At 41.7% G+C, this 16,925-nt stretch overlaps 1 protein-coding gene across 2 annotated transcripts; it reads right to left on the reverse strand.

The window, feature by feature from the left end:
* Positions 1-2,820: 2,820 nt before the first annotated feature.
* LOC138527410 (uncharacterized) lies at positions 2,821-9,288 on the reverse strand. Of its 2 annotated transcripts, XM_069638511.1 has the most exons (5): positions 8,779-9,288; positions 8,575-8,685; positions 3,716-8,094; positions 3,512-3,622; positions 2,821-3,031 (listed from the first exon to the last, which is right to left on the reverse strand). In XM_069638511.1, the coding sequence occupies exon 3, from the start codon at positions 6,537-6,539 to the stop codon at positions 4,452-4,454; it is 2,088 nt and encodes a 695-aa protein (XP_069494612.1). In that variant the 5' UTR covers positions 6,540-8,094; positions 8,575-8,685; positions 8,779-9,288; the 3' UTR covers positions 2,821-3,031; positions 3,512-3,622; positions 3,716-4,451. The 2 variants fall into 2 exon arrangements, with proteins under 2 accessions (XP_069494612.1, XP_069494613.1); XM_069638512.1 differs by having other exon boundaries at positions 8,575-9,288.
* Positions 9,289-16,925: the final 7,637 nt, after the last annotated feature.

Raw genomic sequence — 16,925 nt, forward strand, 5'->3', positions numbered from 1 at the left:
GTAATTTGGCTATATGGGAATTAAATAAATGATTGTTTAAAAAATGCTAAGGGTCTACTCAGTATGCCCCCACCCACTAATTAAGGGGGAGGTATTAATTCAAACAACTCCCCAACACACTTGGTTCTGTTGGACAAATTACTTACATAGAATGTCTCTACATTTGGTGCTCAGGAAAGACATCGGCATTTCTGGACCCTCTTTTGGGAAAAAACAGGGGTTTGGTCAGGCACTTCAGTTATGGAACGCCACCAGCAGTCATGCCTCTATTTGGCTCTTCTTGCAAAGATTCAGCCACTGGCCCTCGTTACAAGGCAGGCGGTGGACCATGGTGCTATTAGCACCATGATCCATGCCGGATTCCGCCATGGTGGATGGCGGAATTACCGCCCCATTCCAAGGTGAGTGGGGTGGTAATTCCCCATTCACCATTTGCCCTTCCCCATTCCCATTTTTGCCCCATAGGGCATAATGGGGATGGGGAAGGCGCTAATTACGGCACCGTAAATTATGATGCCGTAATTAGCACCCAGGTCGCTTAGCGCCTTGGACTTTAACGCCTGCAAAAAGCAGGCGTTAAAGTGTGAATCAGGCGTTAAGGGTTAACGGCACTGACGGCGCCGTTAAACCCTTAACGCCTGACTTGTAATGAGGGCCACTGTCTCTGTTTGCTGGCTTCCCAATTCCTGTCTCCCAGGCGATATTAATTCTGCAGCAATTTTTCAATAGTTCCTCCCAGATGATTTTAGGCAGCTCTCCGTGATTCTTATTGTGCGCTCAATTATATTCACTTAACTACAACCTCAAATTATTAAAATTAGGAGTTACCAGCTTGCTGGTTCTTGATTTTGATTGGACACCTGTGGTCCTTCCCCACCCCCCATGCCTAGCCTCTCTCTGTGGACACTCTCCTGGAGTTATGAGGTTTAGATTAGGGGAAGTATAAATCCACCTACTGGGATTTACATTTTTACACCTGCCAGTTTTTGTACTGGAAAAGTCCTACTTGACAACTTTCTTTAATTTACAAATAAACCTAACAAAGTATACACATTTACATTAATCTCATCATGCCGAACTTGATAAAATGACACCCGTTTCGGCTCAAGGTGGCAGGTTCGAAACAGTGATTTTTCGCAATCTACTTACAAATGCTAGCAGTCAGTATCACCAAATTTTAAATCCATTTACATGATTCACTAAGCTACTACCTCCCCGGATGTTGGTCTTGTGACATTGTCTGGGAGCTAGAAAACAATTTTAAGTTGTAGCTTGAGTTTCCAAGGTCGGATTTGGATGAGAAGTAAATCACCAGGAATGCCTTGTTATATACTTTCCAATGATACCTGAATGACTCATGTGTGCCTTAAGGTTCTTAAGAAAATGAACAACATCAATTCCTGCATCTGTTCACATAGCCATCTCTTAATTATATCCATATTTTGACTTAATTTTGCACATTTAGATTTCAATTCCCCACTGAACATAAGATCCGGGCATCTGCTTCCTTTGTTGACTTAACCCGACAGCCTTTCTTCTCCCAGTGCTAATGGGTCATCTTGGTTCTTATCTTAGAGAGCAGGCCCCCATAAAAGTCCTTCTCGGTCACTGCCTGAGATTTCTGAATCGAAACCGAAGCCATTTCTCAGGAAACCGAAAATGGTGTATAAATGTCACAATTTCAGTTGATACCTTGTGTTCACTTGGAATATAATTGTGTTTTGCCATCAATGTCCATTGTTTCAACATGACATGTTCACATTACTCTGGCAAGGGAAAGTTTGACCCCATGCGTTCATTATTTTATGCTGCAAATGCACACATTTCCATGATAGCAGTTACTTTGTTTGCAAATGATTATTTTAGGCATCAGTCACCTTTAATGAAAAGTAGGCCTCAGGTTTTTGAGCTTTGCCAATTTCATGCAAGGACCACTTAATAAGTGTATTTCTCTTTCTTTGAAAACTGAATTTTGATGTGGCAGTGGAAAATGAAATGCTTTTGGCAGCCATCCCTCTGTGTTTTGTATACTCTGAATTTTAGGCCCATTGTAGCCAAACGCAATTTCCTTTTGTATTGGGCTGAAAATACCCCACACTGCCTCTGCACCACAATAAAGCAGTGAGTTGCCCAAATTATATTTTTAAATCGTGCTTTGTGCAATGAGATTAGACATTACGGGCTCTTTTAGAGAATAAGAGTGGACTGTTTGTCGGTGATAGGCAATAGTATATAGTCATTGATATGGCAATATCAGATGGTCCATCTGGCTGCATCAATTTACGTAGTCCCAGTGTGGCCCATGTCCTTAGCCCTGGAGGAACGGGGCATGATGCTCTGGGATGGGTTAATTTCATAGCGATTAATAGTTATTTAAAGGAGGAGCCAAGTACCCCACTCCACCGGCCCCGCCTACATTACCTGAAACGTATGAACCAAAGTATGTGACGCATACTGAACCGATAAACCAGCAAAGAGAAAAGCTAGGGCTCTGTGCAGTACCCATAAGAATACCTATACCTAACAGAATATGGGAGGTGAAGTACCCATTGAGGAAACCATACCTACATCCAAGACAATACAATGGTCATTTGAATGAGATTCCTGAAGAAGCAAAGAAACTAAAAGACAAGTATGAATGGTGACGTCATACAAAGCTGAACGGACTCCATATAAATGATAATCAGACCAGAGAGGCAGACAATTTATAAAGAGAAAATAGAAGAGGACCCAAAAAGTGGGGCCCTCCCGTCCCCTGCACACTGTTTACTGATGCCACATAGGGCCTTCAAATATATGGATATAGATATATAACAGCAGTTTGTTAGTTGAGCATATAACAATTTATTTGGCAAAGAGGAAAACAAAATTTGCCAAAAGGCACATTCTGTTGTACAAAGTAATTCGTGACGTTTAACATATTAAAACAAATTGCGAAGAAGCAATAAATGATGGAGAGGTGATGCTGTCCAATTGTGGAGTGGCCGACGCGTTTCGAGGGTAACCTCTTCTTCATAAGGGCCCAATTGAACTGTTGACAACATTTCAAGGAGACAAAAAGTAAAATCTTTTATTTTATTTCCATAACAGTCAAGGACTGACTGACAAGCTGTACATAACTCGGGATGCTAGCGAGATGGTGAAGAGCAGAATACTGGAGATCTAGTATGGTGAAAAGAGTGAACTAACAGATCAAAGAGAAACACTCTATACTAATAGCTAAACACATAACAAAGGAGATGTATTGTGTGAGATCCACCTACATGGTGGGATCTAGAAAATGGCGTGATGAAGAGTCAGACAGATCGAGATAAGCCAAAAGCGGTAGTGGGTTCTAAATAGCAAGGACCACCCTTGAATAGTGAAAAAGCTGAGTCAATATGGGGAGCGTGTTTAAGAAAAAACCATACCCCTCCTGTGGACGGAGAAAGAATAACTCCAAAAGAGCGCTACTGAATAAAATAAATAATACTTAAAATAAACCGGAATTGGTTTTAAAGAATGCACTCACTCGAGTTGCGGGACGAGTAGCCAAGGCAACAGGGGCATCCGTGTGGTCAACAAGTATTCGAAACAATTATACGATGCAGGGCATCTGCAAAGAGACACGTACTGCTGGCACCTAAGTGGGGACATATACATTTCTGTTATACTGGAGAAAAATAAACCTGGGGTCTCCCAACCGGGCAAAGGGACCCAAGTAGCGGTAGCTTACCTGTACAGTGCGGGGAACACTGTTAGTGGAAACTGAAACCGGCAGGCAGTGGCTCCGCGCGGTCGTAACCTAGGGAACGAGCTGTGCTGGGGACACGCCGTCAGACGTAGAAAGGAAACTAAATAATAAACATAGAAAAGGGCATAGAAGCCGGTGAGTGAGGAATATGGAGGCCATCATGCAATGGCGCATAGTGCAAGCGTACTCATAGGGACTGACCAGAGATCAGGATAAATAAGAAAAGTAGAGTTAATATGTTCCATAATGAAACATAAGAATTCTGGTGTTCACCATCGCAACGCATTTTATAATTTTGGTTCTAATGGAACAGAAATTTGTGAATAGTACAATAATCGTTACAGTCATGATAGATAGCACAAATGGTACATGCAGTTTACTCTTAATAGTCCAAAACAAATCATGTAGAGTCATGAGGCTACTCATTATATAGTGAGACAAGTATAATTCAATGGCAAGGGGATAAAAGATTGCGATGTAGCCTATTACTCATACAAGGTTCGAACGAATGGAGAGATGGTTCAATTGGTCATTCGTGAACAGGTGCAAACATTTAAGTGAATATAGGCAAGTCAAACATAGGAAAATACAGTTCCCTTGAAGAAAACATCAAAGTCACAACACTTGTAATGACAAAGAAAAAAATTTTTTTTAAGGTCCGGGATACTGACACTTGTGTATAGTAGTTGGCGATGTAACATGTGAGTTTCACAATTCACTATAGAAAGCAACTCAAAGAGAATTCATCATTCAGACCCTTAGGTTGCAAAGTGTCAAGTGTGTGGATCCAGTACTTCTCTCGCTGTGACAACAAGGATTGGTAATTGCCACCTCTGTGTGGACGTTTGACAATTTCTATGACTTGAAATTTAATTTGTGCAATCGTATGTTGGAATTCGATGAAGTGCCTTGCCACTGGGGATCTGAGATTCTTACATCTGATGGTGGATTTGTGTTCTGACCATCTTTCTTTGACGGGTCTTGTGGTTTGTCCTATGTATAATTTACCACAGGGACATTTCAATGAGTAGATGACACCTGCGGAGAGGCAGGTGGAAAAGTCTCTGATTTTGAATTTCTTCCCAGTTTGTGGGTGAGATATCGTTTCACCTTTTATAACATTGTTACAGTTCGTACAGTTCAAGCAGGGAAAGGTACCCTTCTTTATGGTACTCAGTACAAGTTGTTTGTCTTTAGGAGGTCTTTCCGCTCTCACTAGTTTATCTTTGAGATTATGTCCACGTTTAAAGGCCATCATTGGTGCTTTGGGAAATAATTTCAGGAGAGAGGGATCATTGTGTAGTATGGTCCAATTTTTACGCAGAGTTTTGCTGATTTGGAAACTCTGTCGTGAGTACTTTGAAATGTAGAGTAGCGGTGTGGACTTATCCTTGACTTTAGGGATGCGTAGTTGTTCCTTCGTGAAGGTCTCTGATCTGTTGCGGGCTTCTCCTGTGATAGTATCTGGATACCCCCTAGATCCAAATCGTTCAACTAGAAATGAACATTCTGAGTCAAGGCCTGCTGGGTCTGAGATAATTCTCTTCAATCTTAACATTTGACTGAATGGTAGGCTTTTGAGCATGGGTTTAGGATGGAAACTGCTGAAATGTAAAAGATTATTCACGTCTGTTGGTTTATGGTACACCGTGGTGTCGATGTGACCCTCTTTGATCTGTAAGCTCACATCCAAAAAATGTAATGAAGGGTCCCCTACTTCCATTGTGAATTTGATTGTGTTGTTCACTGAATTCAGATGTTCCAAAAAAAGATCCAATTCATCTCGTGTACCACACCAGATACCGAAGATATCATCTATATAACGTTTCCAGGTCAAGATTTTAAATGACCAAAATGGGTGATCCAACACGTTTTCTTTTTCAAATTTATACATGTAGGTGTTAGCATAAACCGGAGCCATGGCCGACCCCATTGAAGTACCTGATGATTGTACATAGTATTGGCCCTGAAATCTAAAGTAACTGTTGTGAAGAATTATTTCCAGTAATTCCACAATAAATTCTTTGTTCCCTCTTATATGTTCATGATTCAACAGGAGCCAGAGTACAGCATCAACCCCTTCGATGTGGGGAATAGAGGTGTAAAGGCTGCATACATCCATACTAAAGAGAATGCAGCTAGTGTCCAGGGCTATGATTTCTTGTAGACAGTTGAGGAAGTCTGTAGTGTCCTTCAGGTAGGTTGGTATTTCCTGGATTAGAGGTTGAAGTAAACGATCCACATAGATGGCCAATGGGTCAAATATGCTATCAGTTCCCGCAACTATTGGTCTGAGTGGCGGATTAATGTTGTCTTTATGAACCTTTGGTAAGCCATAGAACACAGGCGTGATTGGATATTTGTTTATAAGGAACTGACTTGTTTTTGAATCAATCCAGTTGTTTTCCAAAGCATTGTCAATAGCTTTCTGGATGATGGCTTTGATTCTAAGTAGTGGATCATTATCAAGTTTTGTGTAAGTAACGGTGTCGTTAAGTAGTTCCAGACATCTCCGTGTGTAGTAGGATGAATCCATGATCACGATTGCCCCACCCTTATCCGCAGGTTTGATAGTTAAATCTTCATCTTTAGCCAGCTGTTCAACATGTTCAAGTTGGCTATTCTTAATATTAACTGGTTTAGTGCTATGGTAATTAATTCTTTTGAGGTCATTAATGACACTCTTCTCGAAGAGATCCAAGATCGAATTTTGAATCTGAGGGTCGAAAGTACTCTTGGGGCGCATCTGTAGGATGTCATCCTCTAGGGCCTGTGATTCTGTATCCAAATCGGATTCGAAAAACATCTTCAATCTTAATTTCCTCAACAATCTGTGAAGACAGATTTTTTCTTCAAATAGTGATGTGTTGCAAGTAGGAACAAAGGAAAGACCACGGTTTAAGATATCAAGTTGGCCACTCGTCAGGTTTTTGCTTGATAGGTTGATGACTAGATTTTCACTTATTTGTATCTTCCTTTTTGTGTTTTTCTTGCCTCGTCGTGTTTTTCTTTTTCTTTTTGTCTGTCTCTCAGGCCTAAAAAAACACCTGTGGTACTAGCAACTGTCCCAGATTGAGATGGTGTAAGGTGGGGAATTGTGGTCCCAGGTGTTGGTACTTGCTGTGGAATTTGTTCTTGTGACTGGTCTTTCGGTATTGGTTCTCCCACACTGCTACTACTACTATCACTCCCTGAGTTGGAGTTGTTAAGATTATTAGCTCGACTTCTGCTGGCGTTTCTGTGATGGTAAAACTCCTGCCAGGTATACACGATATCGTTCAAATAATCGAACGTATCGCGTTTAAACTTACGAAGTTTCCTTTGTTCTATGTCTGCTTTGTAATTGCTCAATTTGGAATTGATATCTTCCAAAAGTTGTGTCAGATCCTCTTTTGACTTGAATTCTGAAAGCTGTATTGTCAGTGCTTCTATGTCTTTGTCGATGGATGTCAATGACTTGGAAAGTTCCTCAATCGTAAGTAAGATCAAGTCAAGTGAACACTTGTTCAGAATTTGATCCCATTTAGCAACAAATGCTTTGCTCTCGCTGCAGAGTGTAGGTCTCAAATATACCCTCAATCCTCTAGGGATTCTCTGTGATTTGTAATATTCCACTAGGGTACTGGCATGTAATTTCTGCGATATCTCGCGTCTAATGAGTTTTTCTAATTGAAAGATTATTTTGTCTGGGCTGACTTTACTCTGTAAAGATTGGTCTGTATCCTTGATGAGAGCTAATATGCGTTTAGCTTCTTCCGCATCAAATGCAAGTGTAGTTGCGTGTTTATCTGTGATCTCGTTGATGCGAGAAAATGACATATTTATAATGAACAAGGTTTATATCAGGGTGCTACCCACTTGGTACGTGCCACACTGGAAGACCAGTACATATGGAGAAAACAAAAATGCTGACAGTGGTGCACACCTGGTAACAATTGATATAGAAATTCAAATCATCATTATATGTACAGAAGAGCTGGTTTAAGAATTTAAAGGTGCGGGGGAGGAAAAAAGGCCTTGGCACAAAGCCTAAATCAGAAAAGAGAAAATAGAAGAGGACCCAAAAAGTGGGGCCCTCCCGTCCCCTGCACACTGTTTACTGATGCCACATAGGGCCTTCAAATATATGGATATAGATATATAACAGCAGTTTGTTAGTTGAGCATATAACAATTTATTTGGCAAAGAGGAAAACAAAATTTGCCAAAAGGCACATTCTGTTGTACAAAGTAATTCGTGACGTTTAACATATTAAAACAAATTGCGAAGAAGCAATAAATGATGGAGAGGTGATGCTGTCCAATTGTGGAGTGGCCGACGCGTTTCGAGGGTAACCTCTTCTTCATAAGGGCCCAATTGAACTGTTGACAACATTTCAAGGAGACAAAAAGTAAAATCTTTTATTTTATTTCCATAACAGTCAAGGACTGACTGACAAGCTGTACATAACTCGGGATGCTAGCGAGATGGTGAAGAGCAGAATACTGGAGATCTAGTATGGTGAAAAGAGTGAACTAACAGATCAAAGAGAAACACTCTATACTAATAGCTAAACACATAACAAAGGAGATGTATTGTGTGAGATCCACCTACATGGTGGGATCTAGAAAATGGCGTGATGAAGAGTCAGACAGATCGAGATAAGCCAAAAGCGGTAGTGGGTTCTAAATAGCAAGGACCACCCTTGAATAGTGAAAAAGCTGAGTCAATATGGGGAGCGTGTTTAAGAAAAAACCATACCCCTCCTGTGGACGGAGAAAGAATAACTCCAAAAGAGCGCTACTGAATAAAATAAATAATACTTAAAATAAACCGGAATTGGTTTTAAAGAATGCACTCACTCGAGTTGCGGGACGAGTAGCCAAGGCAACAGGGGCATCCGTGTGGTCAACAAGTATTCGAAACAATTATACGATGCAGGGCATCTGCAAAGAGACACGTACTGCTGGCACCTAAGTGGGGACATATACATTTCTGTTATACTGGAGAAAAATAAACCTGGGGTCTCCCAACCGGGCAAAGGGACCCAAGTAGCGGTAGCTTACCTGTACAGTGCGGGGAACACTGTTAGTGGAAACTGAAACCGGCAGGCAGTGGCTCCGCGCGGTCGTAACCTAGGGAACGAGCTGTGCTGGGGACACGCCGTCAGACGTAGAAAGGAAACTAAATAATAAACATAGAAAAGGGCATAGAAGCCGGTGAGTGAGGAATATGGAGGCCATCATGCAATGGCGCATAGTGCAAGCGTACTCATAGGGACTGACCAGAGATCAGGATAAATAAGAAAAGTAGAGTTAATATGTTCCATAATGAAACATAAGAATTCTGGTGTTCACCATCGCAACGCATTTTATAATTTTGGTTCTAATGGAACAGAAATTTGTGAATAGTACAATAATCGTTACAGTCATGATAGATAGCACAAATGGTACATGCAGTTTACTCTTAATAGTCCAAAACAAATCATGTAGAGTCATGAGGCTACTCATTATATAGTGAGACAAGTATAATTCAATGGCAAGGGGATAAAAGATTGCGATGTAGCCTATTACTCATACAAGGTTCGAATGGAGAGACAATTTATAAAGAACAAAGAAGTACCAAGGATAAGTGACATCTTGGGATCAAGATGAAGTGCCTTATGCCACAAACCTGATGAAGATACTTAGTTTAAATGTGTACAGATGCAATGAAACACAAGCATTAAAGCAATCATGAAGCTAGCCAAATGCTTTTAAATAGTTAGACTGCGGCAAGCGCTAACATATACATATATACCTCATAGATACATATGGATTAAATAAAGAATGAGTGTTTCCACTACGTATAAAGCAGTCCTGAACAACGAGGAAGACCTCAATTCAGTGTCACAGTTACAAAAGCAATTCAATTAAACAGAATTTATTTCAGCTAAGGAGTTGGCTGAGCCAAGAGAGCCAAGGTCTTATCAGAACTGGAATTGGCTGACATTGGATATAATTAACGTGAAAGAACAGAAGCTCCTGTTTGGAGAGGTCAAGCAGAGCAAAAGACGCCATAGGACTATTGGAGAATAAAATCAAATACACAAAAAGGCTCAATTTGTGGTGTCCAGTCACGTGATGGAGGGATGTTGGACGAGAAGATGTACACATCTACGCACGGAAGCCAGGTAGTACCCATACTCCTTAAAAAGTCCCAGAGAACAGTACAGTCTCAAGGCCAACTTCAAAGTACTAATTGACACTGGACTGCTGAGGTGATGATGGATCATATTTTTAATTGGTGGGAAGCTGGTATAAAGACAAGCTCACCTGCACCTGGTTGTTCGGTCTGCATGCTGCTCACTTAGGTGGAAAATTACTGATGGGGGTTAGAAGCCAACCAATTGTAGAGGACCACGTAGTTGGGAGTCCTAGGGTTTATGTAGCCAATGGGACGTTCATAGTGGCCATTTTGAAGGGAGGGCTTAGTCGCCCCACCTGGTGTTAACTATCCAATTATCCCATTCCGTTACTCCACACAGATATAACACCTATACTTAGTTATTCACTTAGAACGAATCCTGCTTCTCAGTAGGTTTTAGTAGTTTGCCATGTAGGATGATGTTGGTAATGATGCATGTCAACACGTCAGCTATTACCAATTATGGGTATAAGAACAGAGCTTTTTAATGAAATGATTGAGAGTCAGAGTATCGAGCGATTGCTGATGTTCGTTGTACTCCCTGTTTTAAATACTTGCATTAAAACAGACAAACTTTTGCCAAGCTATTTGTGTCGTCTGTATTATTGATGTTTGATTAAAATCTGCATCCCCATCTATCTCCAGGGTATTGCTACTCATCTTAAAGGGCTGGAAGCCTCCAGTTCAGTTATCTCTTGTCAGCTCATACATCTGGGGCTGGTACACATGAGGGCTCAGGGTTGGGGCAGCCAGATTGCGGGGCAGGGCTCACCCCTGTCCTCCAAGACTCAGCTTCATGACAAATGCAAGCCGGTGGATCTATACCAATGCATTTGGCTGCAACCTCAAACATGTGTGCAGCATCTTCATAGGATCCTAGTCTCTTCTTTTGTGTGTCCTATTATTGGATCTGTGTTTAACCCACGTTTAGTGATATATGGAGAAAGGGGTAGTTAACCCGGACATGGGGGCCTTTCCGCCCTGCAGGCGGCTTTCAAACCTACAGTTGAAAAATGAGGTCAAATAACCTTTACCTGGGAATCCCAACCCAGTCCCTCCAACCCAGTCCATCCTGCTCACTGCCAGGATATAGATCCTCAAAAAGTACCCCATAGCAGAGGAATTTCCAATCACAATCCTGGGACAGTGCAGGGAGTGGTGTTACGTGAAGCAAATAAAAGGTAAAGGGTGCAACAGAGACACACACACATATACACACATACACGCACACACACAATGCATGCAGTACCATGCAACTGACCATGCAACTGTGCACACTTGTTTGTTGTGGCAGGGCATGCTGAGACCAACACAATGAAAGATGAGGTCAAGAGTCCCTCTATGTCTTCGCTTTGTTGGTCTTTGTGTGAGAGGAAGGGCTACAAGATGGCATATTTATTTTTATTTATTTATTTATCATGTGCTGTAGACAGGGAGCATCAGGGTGCACAATACGACAGACATCAGCATATTGGAAAGAAAGTAGTCAAATCAGCTACTATCAATTAAACAATAATGTTTTTAGGCATTTACAGAATGTTGTCAAGTGTTCCTCTTTCCACAATTTTGTTGGTAATTTATTCCAGGCCACAGCTGCCTGGACTGAGAAGGAGCGACCCTTTCCACTTGCACGCTTGGACCATGGACAGCTCAAATGCATGGTATTTCTTAATCTTGTAGTTTGTACTGGTTAATGATGAGTAAAGCACTCACGTAGATAGGAAGGAGCCAGCCCATACGAACATTTATGGGTCATTGTAATGACATTAACATGAATCCGAGCAGCAACCGGCAGCCAGTGGAGTTATCTTCTATATGTGGAAATATACTCTTTCCTGATATATTTTTTATGATGTGGACTGCATCATTCTGCAGGATTTTAAGTTTTCTAATACAATTTGTATTGGTACCACTCAGTCAGGCACTACAATAATCGATTGTGGGCATTATGATTGCTCTTAGCAAGGTCTCACTATTTTTGTTAGAGCTATATGGCCTAACTAATATTAACAATTTTAGGTGGTATTGAGATTTCTTTACCAAATTGTCCACCTGAACATCAACCTGAAGAGAGGAATCAAAAACAACCCCCAGAGTTTTGACCTTGTCAGTCACTTTGATGCAGTGGCCATCAATAGAGAAACCTGCATACTGTGCTTCTAGGTTAGTTCTTGCTTGCGATGACCCAAAAATGAGAAAGTCAGCTTTAGAACCATTGAGGCAGAGACAATTTGTGGACATCCAAGTTTGTATTGCCTCATAAATGCATGAAATGTTATCTATGTCTTTAGTATAGTCCCCACTCAACTCAATAATATGTCGAGTATCAGCAGCATTATTAGTGAGCTGAGTCCCCAGTTTTTCAAGTTGCTTGCACAAGGAAGAAATATAGACATTCAAAAGTGAGGGCGAGATGCATGCGCTTTGAGGCACACTGCATGTAATAATTTCTGGTTTCGAGGCAGCATGCCCCAACTGATTTTAGATTTCCTCTTTTCCAGGAATTATTTAATCCACATGATAGCTTCTTCAGAAACACTGTCCCATGTCAGAAAGAGTAGCAATAAGTATCTCGTCTTCCTCAAAGTCAAAGGCGGCTGATACGTCCAAAAAAATCAGCAGCCCTGACTTGCTCTGATCCACGATGTTCTAGATATGGGTCTCTAGGTCTACCAGAGCACTCTCCGATCTGTGGTTTGGCCTAAAACCTGATTGCCTGGGGTGTAAGGTGATTGCTTCCTCCAGGTGTCCCTGAAATTGTGCAGTGGCAATTTTGTCGAGTATTTTTAGTAAAAAAGAGTCATTTGTTATAGGTCTCAAATTGCTAAATACCATGGGGTCTAGGCCAGGTTTTTTAATTAAGGGGGTCACAACCACATTTTTTATATTGTCTTGAACAGTACTATGAAAAAAGTAGCATTAATGAAGTGTGTCAAAAATGGGCTAAACAGTGCAATGTTTATGATCATAATTGGTTCTTATAACACGCTTAATACCAAAGAGGTTTCTAAGCGCGGACCCGGGATTCGAACCTGTCTTGCTCTGCATTATCTTGCTTCCAGAATAAGCGCATTGCCATTGAGCTATACTGCCCATGTCACAATGTTTAGCATACATTTTTTCGAGGGGATAGTGTGTACCAATTCTGGTTATTAGTCCGTTCTCTAACTATCTTCGATTTCATAGGGGCTACTTACTCTGATAAATCATGCAGTGCTTTATCATAATTAACTGCCAAGCTGCATGGGGCGTCAGTATCTGAAGTAACATCCATAGCCTTGGTCATACAAGCTGCTAGATATTCAGCGTGGATTTTATTAAAATTCATGACCTTGGAAGCAAGACGACACGGAGCACCACAGGTACAATCCCCGGGTCCACACTTAGAAACCTATGGGTATTAAGCGCATTATAAATAACCAATCATATCATATCATATCATATCATAATGCAAGAATAAAGTTAACCAAGTAATGGTCTCACCATATACAAGGTTCAACCACCAGGGGACTAAGATGCACGCCCCTAGTTACCACCCAGTCCAATACATTGGCCTTATTGTGGGTAGGTTTGTTGTTGTGAAGGATGAAATGAAGATTTTGAAGTCTTTGTACTAGCAATTTTGCACGGACATCCAATTAATTACTGTAAGGAACTCATGTGGCAACAGTTTGGAAAAACACCTAATCTAAACCAAAATCGAAGATTGGAGCAAGCTTCGGCCATCAAACAATAAGAAGGAAGTCCTAGTGGTGTCTTGTCAAATAAAAGGCCTATACTAAGAGAAACCTATTGCCAATCCTTAGGCTGAATACTTAGGCTGAATACAAAAGAAGTGTGGGATAATGTTCCTAAGAAAGAAGGAAGTGTTCGCAAATAATTAGTCAGGATGCGGTAGTCGGGTTCTCCCTTTACCACGTTTTAAGCATGGGACAAGGTAGGATTCTGGAGCACAGCACACGCTTGAGCTTTCCCAGCACGGGCCAACAGTTCCACTTTCAGCAATCAGGGTCGTCAGTGGTTACGTCTCTTTTCTACTAAACGTTTCTTGCCTCTGAGGACCTGATGTCTTTCAAAATAATAAACAAAAGTTATTTTCCGTATACACAGTGAGTGATGACCGTTCACCCCTGTATATCCCCCACTTCCGGGCTCATATCCACAAAAAGTTCCTTGCGATATCGGGACCTTCAATGTTTGAATCTGTTGCTTCCGAAAACCTGATATATTCAAAATTACCAACAAAAAGTTCATTTCTGATTGCATTTAGAGTGATGATGCTTCACCCCCGGGTCCCCCTCTTCCGGGCTCAGACCCCTCTCGAATGTCAGCCTCTCTCCATCGGCTTAACTATTGTTTGTATTCAAAAGATATGGCTTGCATTCAACAGATTTCATATGTCATATTCACGTTTCGTTTGGTGACGGTTTTTCACCCCTAGGTCTCCCTCTTCCGTGCTCAGACCCTTCTCATATATCAGCCTCCCTTGCTGTGGACAGCCCACTGCCGGGTTTACTCTTGTCATGACACTGTATATCGAGGCTTTAGATTTCGCCCCCTGTTTATTGGCATCCCTCTTTCGGGATCACTGTTGCCAACTTTGTCAATAGCACAGTTTCTCAATCAGTTCTTATGATGCGGGATTCACTTCCCTTAGTTTTGACTGTCAAGGGTTTTGACCCATGTTGAATCCTTAGACTGGGTAGATGTAGGGATGAGCTGTCGCCGCCCATTATTCTATCCCAGAACAAACTAAATCAATAGACTGGGTGGATGTGGGGATGAGCTGTCGCCGCCCACATTCACGCCAGAATCCAGGAGAACTGCGCAGTTGGCACAAGACCACTCCAAAGATACAACCTTCTTGTGGGGGGTTCCACATCACCACTCTACTGTAAGGATGCCATCAAAACAATATTAAGCAAGGGTCATATACTATCAAGCAAAAGACCACTCTATTGAAATGCAGTAATTAAAGACAGATCCCAAAAATGGATGCAATACCGGTTCTCACCACTATCAGAAAGCCGGCGTTTTAAAACCACCAGACTTTTGTGTAAAACTGAACAGAGGAACCCAAACCAAGCCAAGGAAAGACTTGCTAAGAGGTGGATACAATGTAAAACTATATTCTGAAATGATTTGAAGGAAGTAATTATTTAATGTATATGTAAAAATTGTAAGTTTTGATTTAAACTGGGAGCTAAAGTGACATTTAGCTGAATTCTGCCTGACAACAACCCCCGACAGGAGTTGAAACTTGATCAAACTGCATCCCCCGGCCTGGCTGCCTCCTGCTTCCCCACCAAAAGGAGATGACACCTCTCTGATTAGATTAGGGGAGGGGCACCTGCAGGAGGTTGAACAAAGCCTTGTCCTGGACTCAGGCAAATGTTATATTGGGGGGGCCGTAAAGTGGATTCCTCTTGGGAGAAGTGGGAGGAGAAGTGCCTCTGGGAGCCACCCGAGCTGGAGGCGGGGACAGACAGAAGCTTCCCCCATGTGCTTTGGAAACTAAACCACAACCATCTGGGCCAGAGCATAATTTAAAAAAAGATGGATAATTCATAGTACGGACTTGTCAGAATTATATAAGTAATATCATTATTCTTGTGAATTTTCTGTGCATGTTTTAAGAGGTGTTAGGACCCTGTGGTGTATTTTGGGGGGTTGCTAGCGGAAAATAGGGTCTTACTCCAAATGTCTGCATGTTAAAAATCTGACACTTCATCAATTAATGTCCATACTCCTTGTGCACATTTGTGTAATTTTTGGTAAATGTCCGATATTGGTAAACCAGTCAAAAAGCGCAAAATGTCATTTTTTAATGCAAGCCCCAGGAAGATCAGAGGCAGACAAGCATGGACCATAAGGAATATATAATGTGTACATGTAATTTCAACAAATTGTGTATCTGGGAAATATGTATTTGAATCAAATATAGATTTGTGGGCAAATTGACCAGGGGAGGATCCTCTGACCCATAAACAGACCTCATCATGATGACAATCCATTTCCTTCCCCCAATCATGGGAGAGGGGAGAATTGGGCCAATGACAAGTAGAGAGGGACGGGCTCAGTTATGCCACACACACACCCACTTACAAAACACATAAAAAGAGACTGCTGGGACAGGTAGGGACATTCATTTTCCATTTCTGCGGAGCATTTTGGCGGCCGACATCCCATCCAGACAGAGACCAGAACCAGGGACCCATAGACTACAGAACTTTAAACCTAGAAGGCCCACTGCAAGCAAAAGTATTCTCAGCAGGCCTTCAGAATCCAGCAAACCTAACCAAACTATTCAACAGCCGGGCAAGCTGTTTGAATTCTTTGCCAAGAACTTTTGCCGGAACCACAGACCAGACCCAGACCGCTGTGAGCAGAACCAGAGATCCGGATCGCTGTGAGCAGAACCGGTGCCTGATCGACCCGCCGAGCAGAGAGAACCGCCGCTGGACGTGTTGACCAGATCCGTGACGAGGCCTATTTCAAATTTATATTGTGAGTACCTAGCAGAACTGTGCAGAACCAATCTCTTAGTTAAAATAATCTAATCCAAACTATTTTAACCTAATTAGAACAGCCTCCTAGAAATCGTGTCATCTGTCATTCTGAGCTGTAAAATTTCAAATCCGAAAAACTACCTTTATTAAATCGGCCGTATCTCCTGAACCGTTTGTGCTAGGAGCGAGTTTTGTCATCTTAAAGCTAAGATTCTAAGCTTTCCAACGAGCCCAGAACCGACTTCCTACTCCGTATAGTGCCTCCGTAATTGCGCTCGATATTTGTCCTTGCTTTGCTTGCTGAAATTCGTGTGCAACCTGACAATCATTCATAGGGCATTGCTAAAGTGAGCCTGAACTAATATAAACTAGATATCACCCACCCTGAACCTATAGAGGGAATTAAAAGCATTTTTAGCACATTTCTCACTTCATTGTCATCACATTCAAAGCATTTTGGGCCTGTGTTTCAAACTTCTACCTGTTTCCTCTAAGCTTGCTGGGGGGGAACTGAAGTT

This window comes from Ambystoma mexicanum, chromosome 14 (assembly GCF_040938575.1).
Source record: "Ambystoma mexicanum isolate Mex_15411 chromosome 14, UKY_AmexF1_1, whole genome shotgun sequence".
In the NCBI taxonomy this organism is placed as follows: Eukaryota; Metazoa; Chordata; class Amphibia; order Caudata; family Ambystomatidae; genus Ambystoma; species Ambystoma mexicanum.